Below are 12,898 nucleotides of genomic sequence, written 5' to 3' on the forward strand. Positions count from 1 at the left end.
TTGATCCTATTTCTGTAAAAACCAACATTTTCTCAGATGCTGCAGCACTAATAATTAAAGTCAATAATGTCAATCTATAATTATTAAGATTGATTGCATTTTTTCCTTTTAAATCTGCCTGTATGCTAAATTTTTTTAGGAGAAACCAAATTTTTATAATAATTTTTATTACTAACTTTACTTCTCTGTAAAGTCCTGTTGAGGGAGATGTCTGGGACTCTCCCTGTTATAGTATGAATTAAATGGTCTGAACTCCATTTTCAGTGCATGTTCCAAGTCCTGCCTGAAGATATGAGTGGGAAGGGTGGGAACTTATGCCTGGACTACCTGGAATGGTGCCGGAATTGAAAAAAGTCCCAGTTAGCCAGCAGGATCAAAGATTACAAAATAAAGCAATGTAGTTTTATTGTAACTACCCTATTTCACAGAAATACAGCGTATTACATAACAAATATTAGAAAGAAGAGAATGGGAGCATTTTTTTTAAAACCTGAAATTCACAGTTCAATGAAAGACATAAAATAATCATTTGCAGTTAAATTTGCATAAGCTCTAACTGCTGCATTTGTTCATCTCTTATATAGACTGATTTTATTTTCTTTCTTCTAGCATTAGCAGCACATATTTCATAACCAGTCTTTAGTAATTTATGCATACGTTTAGAGAATATATCCACAGAAAAGTGACCTTAAAGACACAGACGCTGAACCTATTGACCCTGCAGTGACGCAACTCAGCTTATCATATCAGATAAGGAGTCTGGCAGAGCAGAAGAGGGGACAAAGGACTAAAAATCGCATTGTAAAAAGGACTATTTGCATTGACCTGTCCTGAACTGACAACTCCTGATGTGCATACCAGTGTTTGTGACCTAAATTATACTCTGGGCTGGAACATGTTGCCTCAGGTTAGGGACAATACAAAATGTGAAAATTTACCATTAAAACAGAGTTAACTTCCCTTAATTCACTCTTGTCTGGCCGCTTTCTGTTTATTCAAAGGGCCTCATTATAAGGATCTTTGAAATATACATAGATAAATGCATTTTAGAGGGAATTTGACCTAAATACTGAACTGTTCTTATCAAACACTCCTGCAACAGCTCACCAGGAGTGGTATCACATTTTTAGATGTTCAGTTTCAGTCCTGAATGTGAAACTGCATAGATGAAGTTGAACAAATGTGCAACATACTAACTTTACATGCCTTTTTTTCCCTGGGAAAATACCAAATAATGATTTTATACGTGCTGTGGATATTGTTGGGCATTTAAATAGATATAAACCTTAGATTATGTTTATGCAAAAGAAAGAGAGATAATTTAAATTTGCGTAACAGGCTGCAACAATAAGTCAGGTGACCATTCTTTTTTGGAGTTAGTTACTCCTAAACAAAAACTGAAATGCACAAACACAATTTTATGTCATAGAAAAATTGGCATATATACTATAATACGTCTTTGCATCTAATGGAATATAGGAAAATAACATTTTGTGACAGACCGAAAGTGCATGGATAAAAAAAAACATTTTAATATGTACACAATGAGGAGAACAGAGTTGGGTTGCTAGAGTTTGTAGATTACAGGTGAGGATAAAGTGACCCTCTGTCCCTGTTCTATCTTTTTTGTGTGAAGCAGCGGGAGTCGACTCGTCTAGACCTTTAGGCAACAACCTGTTTCAAAGCAGTCGCAGAAAAGTGCTGCAGACTCTCAGACGATGGGTGTTGTGTGTATGCTTGCACGTTCCCTGGTCAAATGGGAAACACTGCAGCTAACCTTAGCACCACCCTGCAGACAGCATGCACTATTGTTAATGCTAAAGGTACATTGCTGCCCTGGGAATGACTTTTCCTCCCTTTATATGTTTGACCTGCTTCCTGTACAATGAAAGAAAAACAATGAAAACACTAAAAGCTAATTCTATCATCAGAGTATCAATAAAAAAAAGTGAAAATGAGAATTTGGTGCATCTTTTATATGCGTCTGCTGGTTGCAGCTCTTTCCCCCACAGTTAGATATGCTGCTGATCAATAGGCCAGTGTGTTGTACAATGCGGCTAAAAATAGCATGCAGCCTGTGCATTACATCACTGAGAGACTGGGGGTCTTAGCCTGCCTGCCTGCCTGCCTGTGAGACTGTCCACCTAAACTTGACCGCACTTATCTTCCACATCCTGCCTCCTTCTGCTTCCATCATATCGTATATTTCTCCCAGCCTTCACATTCATCCATAAGCTTCACTTTGTCTCATTGCTGCCCCTCCACCCCCATCCCCCTTCTCCTCCTTTTTCCTTCACCTCCCCCTTCTTTCTAACAGCTACCGGTCTGATCTAGCTGGCTCCGGCATCAGCCTGCACCCAGGGCGTTTCCTCTTGCTTTTGTTGAGAGATAAGGAAAAGAAAGATACATTTTGTGTTTCCATGTATTTTCAGTGTCTTTATCAATATACTAGTTCCCCATGACAATACTTTTGCTTCCCCCACCATTTTAAATGACCCCATCAGCAAGTAAGACATACAAACTAAAATAAAATCCCTAAAAACAGAGTTAATAATCTAAAATTGCAAATATTACCTTTTTAGTGATCTATCTTGTGTTTTTCTAACCAATTCAAAGTGAAAATGGTCATCAGTTTCCCTGCAATGTCTCACTTTTCTGCATGTAAAGCACACTGGAGATCCAAATGCAAGACTTGAAGAGGTAGGTTATCGGACCAGTAATTCTTATTTTAAAACTCTAAAAATAAAATTATATATAACCATTGGGGTGGATCTTAGTATTATCGGAATGCAACCCAAATAAAGGACAAGATCTCCGACTTCGTGGCCAGTTTTATGAACTATTTCAATTCTTTGAATCAAAACTTTGATTCTTTACACATTCTAAAAATTCTACTACAGATTTACTAACATGCTTTGAATTTCTGTGCTGTTGGGTGACCCAGTTTAACCAAGTTAAGCTGTTGCACAGAAACCGCTACATGTGATTTTTAAACTCTTGTTTTTGAGTGGAATTCCTAGGTTCTAAATCCAGATTTTTATCTCACCACTCTTATGCTTGTTTGAACTAAAATTGTGTATGTTTTGGTGCAAACCCCTCATTTAAGTCAAATGCAGTTTTACAAACTACTGCTTTGCAGGGTAAATTGAAATCTGGATTGTTATTATAAATACTATTTTACAGTTTTAAGAGTGATTACCACCATACGATCTGCTAGTCATTTAAGAGTGATCCCAATTGAAATAATTGAAAACATGGAATCTTAAGTGATTAGTGTTGAGCGTTACTACGACTCTATAGAACCCTTTACATTAAGCAGCCTGGTCCAGTCCAGTTACATAAGGACCGGCAGACCAGTAAAGTTCAGAGGTGTTTTGGGTTGAATCCTGGGAAGAGCCATGCATGCTGTGAGAGCTGTTGGCATATAAACACACACTGCCCTCTGGTCTGTTTCACATTCAAACAACCACAACACTGCAGCTAAACTTGCTTACGTGAACACACACGCATTGATAATGTTATAATGTGTGTGAGTGCTTGTGTCGCAGTGTGGGATGATGGGGAATTTTCACCACTGATGTATTTCCAGAATGAAACTTGTGTGACTGAACAGTGATGGACCGTTGGTTGAAAAGAAAAGGTTTTTCAGTGCTGCCAGCAAGTTTACAGTGTTTTTGGCGTCATTATTTTACATCTAAGGCCTTGTTTGGAGAAGAACAACCTTGGCTTGTTTTGCTTTTGGCGCAGTGTGTTTATCTCTGGCACTCATGCACACAGCCAGTACCCATGGTCCCTATTTTTGCACATTGCTGCATCCCCTACCACTGTTCATACTGTTCTCCAGACACCAATGGCAATACCAGCTCCTCCACGCAGAAAATCTAAGCAGTACCACCCACATGAGACACATTTAGCCGTGTTTCAGAAGGCTTCATCTTCTCCTATACAAAGCATGTCAGTGCTGCTGGAAATAGACAATTACTTTTAATTGCAACAATGCTGCTTTAAAGATGAGCTTTTAATCTCTTGAACACCTGTTAAGAAGCAGACAGAGAGTTCTTTGTAAACTATTGGACACATGTATAGGCTATAGATTTAACTGACTTTATTTAACTATAAAACAGTGCAATTACTAGAGATTAGCAGCAGTAAATCAGATAAAATAGATGCAAATCTTAGTATGGGACCACACATACAGTTTTATCTTGAGATAAGGAGTCAAAGGGCAGAAGGCTTATTTCATATTTATTTTTAGATTATATCTGTAATGAATGATGTGTGGATAATATTAAAAGGCAGTTCACAAACATGATAAACAAGGATGCCACTTTTCAAGATTGATGTGCTTCCTGATCTTTGGATTGCACTGCTAAGCTCAATCAGATGATGGGACACTACGCAGAGCAGTTAAAGTAAGAACTTGGATTGAGAATTGGCTGCTTTAATAAACCATATCTGTACACATATGCTGTAATGGTTTAAAAATGCTTTGAAGAATGTCATTAATGCATAGAGGATCACAGTGAAATATTTTAGCAACTCTTGTAAGCTAAAACAACCCCATCCACTATGATTACATGAAAAAAGGAGATCCTGCTTACATCAATGACTGACCAGAAAGTCAATAAGGTCTGCTTTATGTCTGTCTGTGTTTTATAGATTAAAATCTGAGCAGAGATGCCAAACACTCCTTAAAGATCCTTATACAAGCTTTGACTAAAAACAGAAGGTAGCGAGCAAACTTTGTGACAAAGTCAGAATGCTACAGTAAACTCTGCTTCAAGTTTGCAACAGGTGCCAAATATTGATCTTCAATAGTTGACAACCATGACTGGCAGAGTGGATTTAGTCCATAACCCAATGTCGACTTCAGCTTTAATCTCAGGCAGACTCAAAGAAAACGAGTAAGCGGGTTCTGTTTAAACTGCTTCCTCTGGTTCAGTGATTTCTGTTTGTTCTCAAAAAGGTTCAGTCATAAAAAAGTAGCTCTCAAAGGAATCCTTGATCAAGCACTTCATTCACAGTTGCCTTGAACTTGACTCTCACCGTGGAGTTACAGTGACCCCTACAGAATATGCTGAGTAACATCAACTTATAAAAAAGTTCAAAGTACTTATTTAAAAAAAATAATAATACAGGTGACATCAGTAAGCTTGAAAATGTTCATGTGTGCAGTATGCTTGTTTGAGTGCATTTATTTTCATATTCATAGAATTTATACCTGTAAGTATGTAAACATGATGAGGTCAAGCATAAAACCACCCTATGAAGAAGATTCAACACCTGCTTTTAAACTGGGATTTCCAATTTTATAAATTCCCCAAAGCAAACGGACAATTTTACTGACTCGAGTTGGTCAAAATAAATGAATGAGTTGGATCAAATGTTGGAAAAACTGGGAAATATTCAATCTGACCTAAAAGAGACAACAGCTGCAATAGCAACTCCACAGACCTCTGCAGTTTCAGAGAAAACCCTTTCCTGACCCTCAAGAGTTCAGTCAACTCCACACATGACTGTCTGCCAAAACAAACTGCCATCCAAAAATAGATCAGGAGACCAAGGCCTTTGAGAGGATCCCACATTCATTCACAGCATTGGGAGCTCCTATTTACCAAGTATCAGTAAAAAAAAGTGGCATGACTCTAAAATCAGGTGAAAGGTAATGTCGAAAGCCAACCATTCTTGACTATTAAAAAACTCACCAAGGAATTTCCTTCTCTCTTTAACCGGTTAAAGGGATGGCAAACACTAGGATTAAAATGCTTGTTGTTGCTTTTCTGACTCTATGGACATACGAGGCGAAACAATTTAAACATCCACTTGAGAGCTGACAGGCGAAATATGCAAACTGAACATGGGAACAGCAATTTTTAGTTAACTTCCAAATTGCAGATGGATAATGGGTACTTTGGCTTGTTTAATTCTCTAGAAAATGAACAAATGTTTACAACTATAAGGACAACACACATTTGAAACACATTAAAAGGGGTCAAAATCTGATGAAGAAAGATAAAGCAAAAGTATTGAATAAAATTTACAGTGTACTTGCTGATAACAGCTCTAGTTGAAAGATTTCAAATGGGAAGTTTGATAACTAGTATTACGATTAGATATTGATCTAATATCTAAAAAAAATCTAATATTATCCAAAGAAAATGTGTAAGGATCGTGTTTTCCTTCATGACCTGCACACAGGAGCCACTACTATGAGACATAATCTAATTTCATGATTTCGTTTTAAAATCAACTGTCACAGACAATTTATGCCTTAAATATAAATTATTAATAATACCATGATCCATGTGCAACAGTTAGTTAATGGACAACACTGTATGTGCAACGATTAGCTCCACCCCCTTTTTACTTCCTTATCATTATAGTGGTGATGTTGAAAACCTGTTATTGTTAAATCAAAAAATGACATTTGAAGATAATGTTGTGCAAACTGATCAAAAAAACACAATAATAACACACAAATTATTTAAAAAAAAAAAAAGCTGTTTAGGGTGTATCCTGTTTTTGCCCGACAATAGCTGGGATAGGCTCCAGCAACCCCAAAAGGAATAAAGCAGGTTTAGGAAACGGATGGGTGATTGATGTTTATGTTAACTTAGACAGTGGAGTTGAAAAAAAAGCTCATATTTATGTAAAAAAAAGTGAGTAAAAAGTAAAAGTTAGATGAGAAAAAAAACAGATAAATAGAAACAGAAGATTGCTCAAGACAGTAAGATTTGAACTTGTTCTGTAAACTTAAGCCTTAATATTCAGCACCAGTAAAAGTCAAGTTAAAATACACAAACCAGACAACGCTGACTTCAACAGAAGTTGAAGAGCGGAGCCATGGCGACACTTGGTGCAAGGTGTGAGATCAGCCAGTTGAGTGAAATGCAATTCTCCCAAAAGGCTCTCTTCACCTCTCATCTGTCTGGTCTACACACAGGCAGTGACACAGGCTCCGACTGCTGATACTTTATACTCTTGGTACCTGCCAGCTACATCCCAACCACCAGCTCACACTGGCAGACAACAAAAGCTTGCAGCTGAGTTCAGTTCATCTCAAGGACATTTTGTCCTTTCGTCTGGCGAGAAAACTTTGATCTAATGGCTTGCATGAAAAGCAACACCATCGTTAAGAAAAATATTTTCAACATAGTAAAAGATTTGTAACAAAGACTCTGCCAGGACTGATAACACAAAGGGTTCTTCTGATTTTTCTTCTACTTTGTCACTTTGTTTTTAACATTAAAGGCAGAAGCATAAACTACGATAAGATATGCACGTCCTGTGACATCAGCAAGAAAACACATTCACACTCCGTCTGCCTCTGTTTATGGGTTTAATGTTTTATTGGTCATGATGGGAACAGATAAACATCCCCAGGAAAAGCAGAGTCATTTAGTTGTATTTGGAAAGACTTGTCTTGACCTTGTGTGGATCAGAAGCGAAGGCACCAAAACAGAACACGCAAATGCTGACGACAGTCCAGAACCTTTTTGGAATCACAAAAGCCGACAGCTTCGGCGCTCGTGCAGGGACAGGAAGTGGAGGCTATGCGTGTCGCAGAAGTTAGAGTAGTGTTTATGCCAGATTGATGACAGAGGAAGAGATTGATAAATGCTGGATTCATTCCCAGAACAAACAGGAAACCAGTTAAAACCAACCCTCCCAGATGCTGAAAAAAGCAGTGAAATCTGTCAGGGTGAATGTTCTCTGACTGAGTGAACTGAGGGACGTCAAGAGCACAAAAGATGGACGTTTTAATTGTGGTTTGCTGGCAATAAAAATAGAAAACGGATCTGGCTGTTCCACACTGTGGTAAAATTGGCTGTAGTAGATGTTCCTTTTTGACAAAGTTAACTTTGGGGTGACATGATGATTGCTCAACAGTCATATCTGGATCTCTGATTTCTATATCACTGCCTACAGTGACTCCAACCTTGATCCTGTCTACAAACATTTTGTACGTCTTGTTTTTTAACATTTTTTTCAGTTAAATTTATATTTTTTTTAGAGAAAACTATAAATACCTATTTTTCTCGGATTATTCTTCTTTTACAAGTTACCTAATGAAAAAGAAATGACTCGAAATGTCATATCTGTTTGCACCTTTTTTTAAAATTTCCAAATAATGGACTTGTTCATTGTAAATATCAGTTATTTCTGAGTTTATATTTGGATTAAACAGATGTGTGACACAAAGACAGGTAGAAAAGACTTTATTTTTCAAAGTTTCATGATGGTCTCACTTTCCTGCTTGCTACTTTTCTGTCACTATTAGTGCTATGATAATTACACATCACTTGGTCTGTAGTATCTTTTAAATAAAGAGATTAAAAACAGCAAAAAGGGTGACAATCAGAATTGACATCAATGTTAGAGCGAATCCCAGAAAATAGGAATATTTTGAAGCATTGGCCTCTTTAAGAGATACAGAAAAGAATAGCTAATCCAAGTGTAAAGACTATTCACACTTAATTTGTAAAATTAGATCATTTTAAATAGGATTATTATGATGCATTAGCGGTTAATTTTATTAATAAATAATGGAGATTGAAAGATATCGAATGGATTAACTTAAAAAAATAAGATAAGTTGGAATCCCCGTTTGCCTTCAGAACTGCCATGTGATTGGCTTGTGTTAACGAGCATTTGGACAGGTGTTCCCAATAAAGTGGTCAGGGAGTGCATCATCGGTTTAATTGTATTTGTTTGTTATTTCTTATGATTTATATATACTTCAAATAAATGGATACATGAGGATCCTTTCTATCTTAAACTTCCAGCAGAACACAGAAAAAGAAGTTAAAACCAACATTGTAGGAAACAAATTATTTTGACTGGCCATGCAAAGTTGGTATAGTCTAACTTAGATTTAGATTCAGACAATTCCTTGCAAACAGAGACTGTGGACGTCCTTGAGAGGATTGCTTTTTTCTCTCAGTGGTGAGAGAAGAAGCAAATATGGTGGGTGTTTGTCTGGAGGTCTGAAAAGGAAGGTGGTCAGACTGATATTTCTAGAGGCATTACTAAACACAGACAGTGACACACATATTGAGCCAAGGTCCTTTTGATATGTAAATGCAGCAACATGTTTTGCTATTTGAAGTTGAACAAAGACACACGTCTTCTTCACTAAATACCCTGGATAGATTTATTTTGGATGTAATGTCATCACTCTATCCATTCTTTAAGTACTTGATCTCAGCTACCAAAGGTTTTTATTAAAAGAGAATGTGTTTTTTTTGCAGGCTACAATACTTTACTTCCAAATTCCCATAGACCTTAACACTAACATGCATCACTATAGAAAATTACCTATTAAATGAAGACAATTTTTAATAAAATGCATATTCTTTATGTTTCTTTTAATTTGGGACTTGACAAACCTTGACTGGAAGGCCACAGAAACACACGGGTAAAGCAGTACACTATCAGAGACAAACTGCCTTGCAGTACAGTTAAGTACCAACATGGTGAGAGAACAGCCTGGAATTTTCCATCCAAAACCATTTCAGGTTTAGGGGCTCTGGCTGGGCCATAAACAGGTCAAGTGTGAGGTGGCTATAGCCCCCAAGGCCTGCTTTAGAAAGTGCTCATGTTTGTCAGCCAAAGAGAGGGGGCATCAGTGGAAAATTACCAGTACCCTACTGCCTCACGCACGCAGACACACGCGTGATCATAACCCAGAGAGAGGCTCACCTGTAGCTACATATCTATCTCACTCAATGGTTATGTGACAGCTTGCGTTTTTAATGGGCGTGGGTGCGGGAGGGGGCATGGTTGTGTTGTCAGGACGCAGCAGCCCGCAAACTACGCAACCAATTACATCTGATTATATGCGTTCACATCCATGAACATTTCCAAGAAAATACATGTGGCATCTGTGATGGGCACAGGGATGGGTCTGCAGCATGTGTCCATGTGTTTGCACTGTCGGTAAGTATTTAAAATGCATTTTCTTTTTATGTTTAGTTAATTGTTGCTTAGTTTGTGTAGACTTCACTTGTGCATTACAGTTTCAAATGATCTGCATTTAATTATGAGTGTGAACAGAAGAAGTACAGTCAACATCAACATCTCAGTGCTGATAAATGCATTTTTGTATGGCATTATTGTCTTACCTGAGTTCCAAGGCAGCCCACCATCATGTGAGTGAGCAGTTTGGCTGCAAACATGGGAAAGCGGGAACACAGGACATGGGATATGATGGCCAAGGCAAACCCTGTAATAGGACAAACGAATAACACCGACTTAAAGTCCCACTTCGATCATCTTTTCATCTATTTTAAAAGCATTCCCAGTCTTCTTTTAATTATGATCATGCCGTTTTTATTCAAACTAAAAAAAATATGTCGCTTTCTAGGACATAGTTTCTGCAGAGAGGCAGAAGTTCACCAGAAATTTGCCAATTCCAGCTTGGATGAGGAGAACAAAGACGTACATGGATCTAGTCGCCTACTAATGGAGCAGGAAGCTTGTGGCCCACCGAATGTAGCACTTAAGTCACTGATACAAGCTATTTCCAATGGTATTTTTTCTGCTCCTGATTCATAATGATTTGAATAAAGAAATACTCAAAAAATGATAATTTAAGCTTACTTTTCTCTATATATGTCATCCATCATGAGAAAATGTCACAAGAACATGTTTTTTTAGAATTTCCAATATATTCTTACTACATGTGGTTGAATAAGGCTGGAGTATTATGATCCAATAATACTGGATGATTAAGAGAATGCTGGCATAGTTAAGTGAAGAGATGGGAACAAAAAAAGAAGCTCAAAAAAGCATTTTGTAATACCTGAAATGCAGATAAATCCGGAGGCGTAGAAGGCCTCATTGTAAGATGCCAGCATGGCAAACTCAGCATGGGCTGCAAAAATGGACAAATGGGAGCATGCACACTCCACATAATTTCCACTTTCTTTCACAACCCTGCAGTACTGACCATCTGCTGACCAGCTAGATGAGAGGAGAGAAGCAGAGGAAAGATAATTGGCAGGTTTCATGACAGAAAAACAAAACAAAACAAATAAAAAACAACAGTGACATGACAGGAAGTCAGTGAACGGTGGGTGATGTAATGTTTTGTATCCACAAACAATAAAAGATAATCAACAAGAGGAATAAGAATTTTGAAAGAAAATCAAAACTTTTATAGACAAAGTTATCCTTACTAAAGAAATCCTTCGTTAGTGGGAAACATTTGTGCTTAAAAAAGAGGAAGCGGCGATTTACTTTAAAACCCAAGATGTGTACACAAATACAGGCTTTCCGGATATTCAACAGGCGCTAAGTTGGATACTGCTGTTTCTCAATGTCACTTCTGCTGCGGGTTTGTCTTCCTGGAACCTTTCATCCAAGAAACTGTTCTGGCCAAACAAAACCTGCCAAATCTTAACTTCAAACAGCGTGTTCCAGCCAAAACCCATTTCACGCCCCAGGAATGTCCTCAGCAAACTGCCTCCAGGTGGAGTGCAGAAGACTGAATGTCCAGATAGAAAAACAGATTTGAGATCCCTCATGGTCACTGAATTACTTTACTGACAGGCTGAACTTGGACTTTTGACCTTCAATTTGCAAACTGTTCCCAGTCACCCCGGATGACAAACAGAGGGAGCATGGGTTACAGATATAGGATGGGAATATTTGAACAGTGTGAAAGGTAACTTTGTCAAGAACAAATATTTTATTATATAATAATATATTATTTTATTTTATTCAAGTTATGAGTAAGTGTGTTTTAACCAGGTGAGTTTTGCTAGTGCTTTACCTTCCTGTGGTCTGGTTCCACAGTAGGCACATAGAACTTCCTGATTTAACTTGCCCACTGGAGTAGATTCGATATACGACTTCATTGCCATCTTCTAGAGGCCCTGAGCCTCTGTCTTGGATGCTGGCTGAGAACACCTCCAAGAAGAAACAGAGTTTAAGAGCAGAGACACTTAAAAAGGAATAGCTGACATACAATCAGGGCAACACTGCCATCTGCTGCACAAGTCAGTACATTCTCATAGTATACGTAGCGGATTTTTTGTGCGTTCTCTGGCTGACAGTCCCTACCTTCCCACCAACAGCTGTGATCGTATTGTTGGTGAGGAACCAATGTTCGGTTCTGAACTCCGTCAGCTGAATCCTGCTGAGGTTCCCACAGACTGCGTCTGGCACTGCTGGCACCGGCAGCAGTCTGTCGGGGAGCTGGAAGAAGTCTGCGTTATGGCCCCTGAATCTGTGCCCGTTGATTTGCGTGGGATACCACTGGAAGGCGGAAATGGTCATAAATGGACATGTGTCCAGCACCGTACCCCTTCTGAGGAAATCACAGAGGAGAACAGCATGAGCAATGACCAACTTCAACGTGACTGTTAAACATGGTTTTAAATACTCCTGGAATCCTTTAAATCATCTGAACTTACATCTCACAAGGGATGTGTTTGACAAGAGAGAATGCAAATCGCTCTGCTATTTCGGCAAGGAAGCTGAGGCCTCGAGTGTCCATGCGGTTAGGATTAGCCAGAGGACACAGAAGGTCATAGGTCAAATTCTGGCTCTTCTCATGCAAAGGAGCTCGCTCTGCCTCTGTCAGCACCTGGCACAGGACAAAGAGTTCTCATTGTTACGTATCTGTTTTTCCTTCCCATATTATTTTTTTGCATTATTACTTTTTTCATTAGAGCATTCTATATGTCTAAATATATTCTTTTTACTTATTTTTTTCCCTCTTTTATACTTCAACAAATATATTTCTGCCGTGTAAGTAACATATATTTCCTATATCTCTACTTGTGTCTTTACAATTGCAACATCAAAACTATAAACTGATGGCATTGATTCAGTTGCTCGGCAACCAAAATTTTGCAGCTAACAATTAAGCCTCTGCTATGCTCTGAAATTG

General features: G+C 38.2%; 1 protein-coding gene across 2 annotated transcripts in view; it reads right to left on the bottom strand.

Annotated features, from left to right (window-relative positions):
• The window catches only part of adgrv1 (adhesion G protein-coupled receptor V1), a 93,257-nt gene that overhangs the window by 24,761 nt on the left and 55,598 nt on the right, over window positions 1-12,898 (bottom strand). For both annotated transcript variants that reach the window (XM_024275121.2, XM_036213592.1), the window contains 5 exons: window positions 12,420-12,592; window positions 12,067-12,313; window positions 11,777-11,913; window positions 10,805-10,965; window positions 10,125-10,225 (listed from right to left, as the gene is read on the bottom strand). In XM_024275121.2, coding sequence (XP_024130889.1) covers window positions 10,125-10,225; window positions 10,805-10,965; window positions 11,777-11,913; window positions 12,067-12,313; window positions 12,420-12,592 — 819 coding nt within the window. The remainder of the gene's footprint in view (window positions 1-10,124; window positions 10,226-10,804; window positions 10,966-11,776; window positions 11,914-12,066; window positions 12,314-12,419; window positions 12,593-12,898) is intronic.

The sequence above is a fragment of the Oryzias melastigma genome, linkage group LG9, assembly GCF_002922805.2.
Source record: "Oryzias melastigma strain HK-1 linkage group LG9, ASM292280v2, whole genome shotgun sequence".
Lineage (NCBI taxonomy): Eukaryota > Metazoa > Chordata > Actinopteri > Beloniformes > Adrianichthyidae > Oryzias > Oryzias melastigma.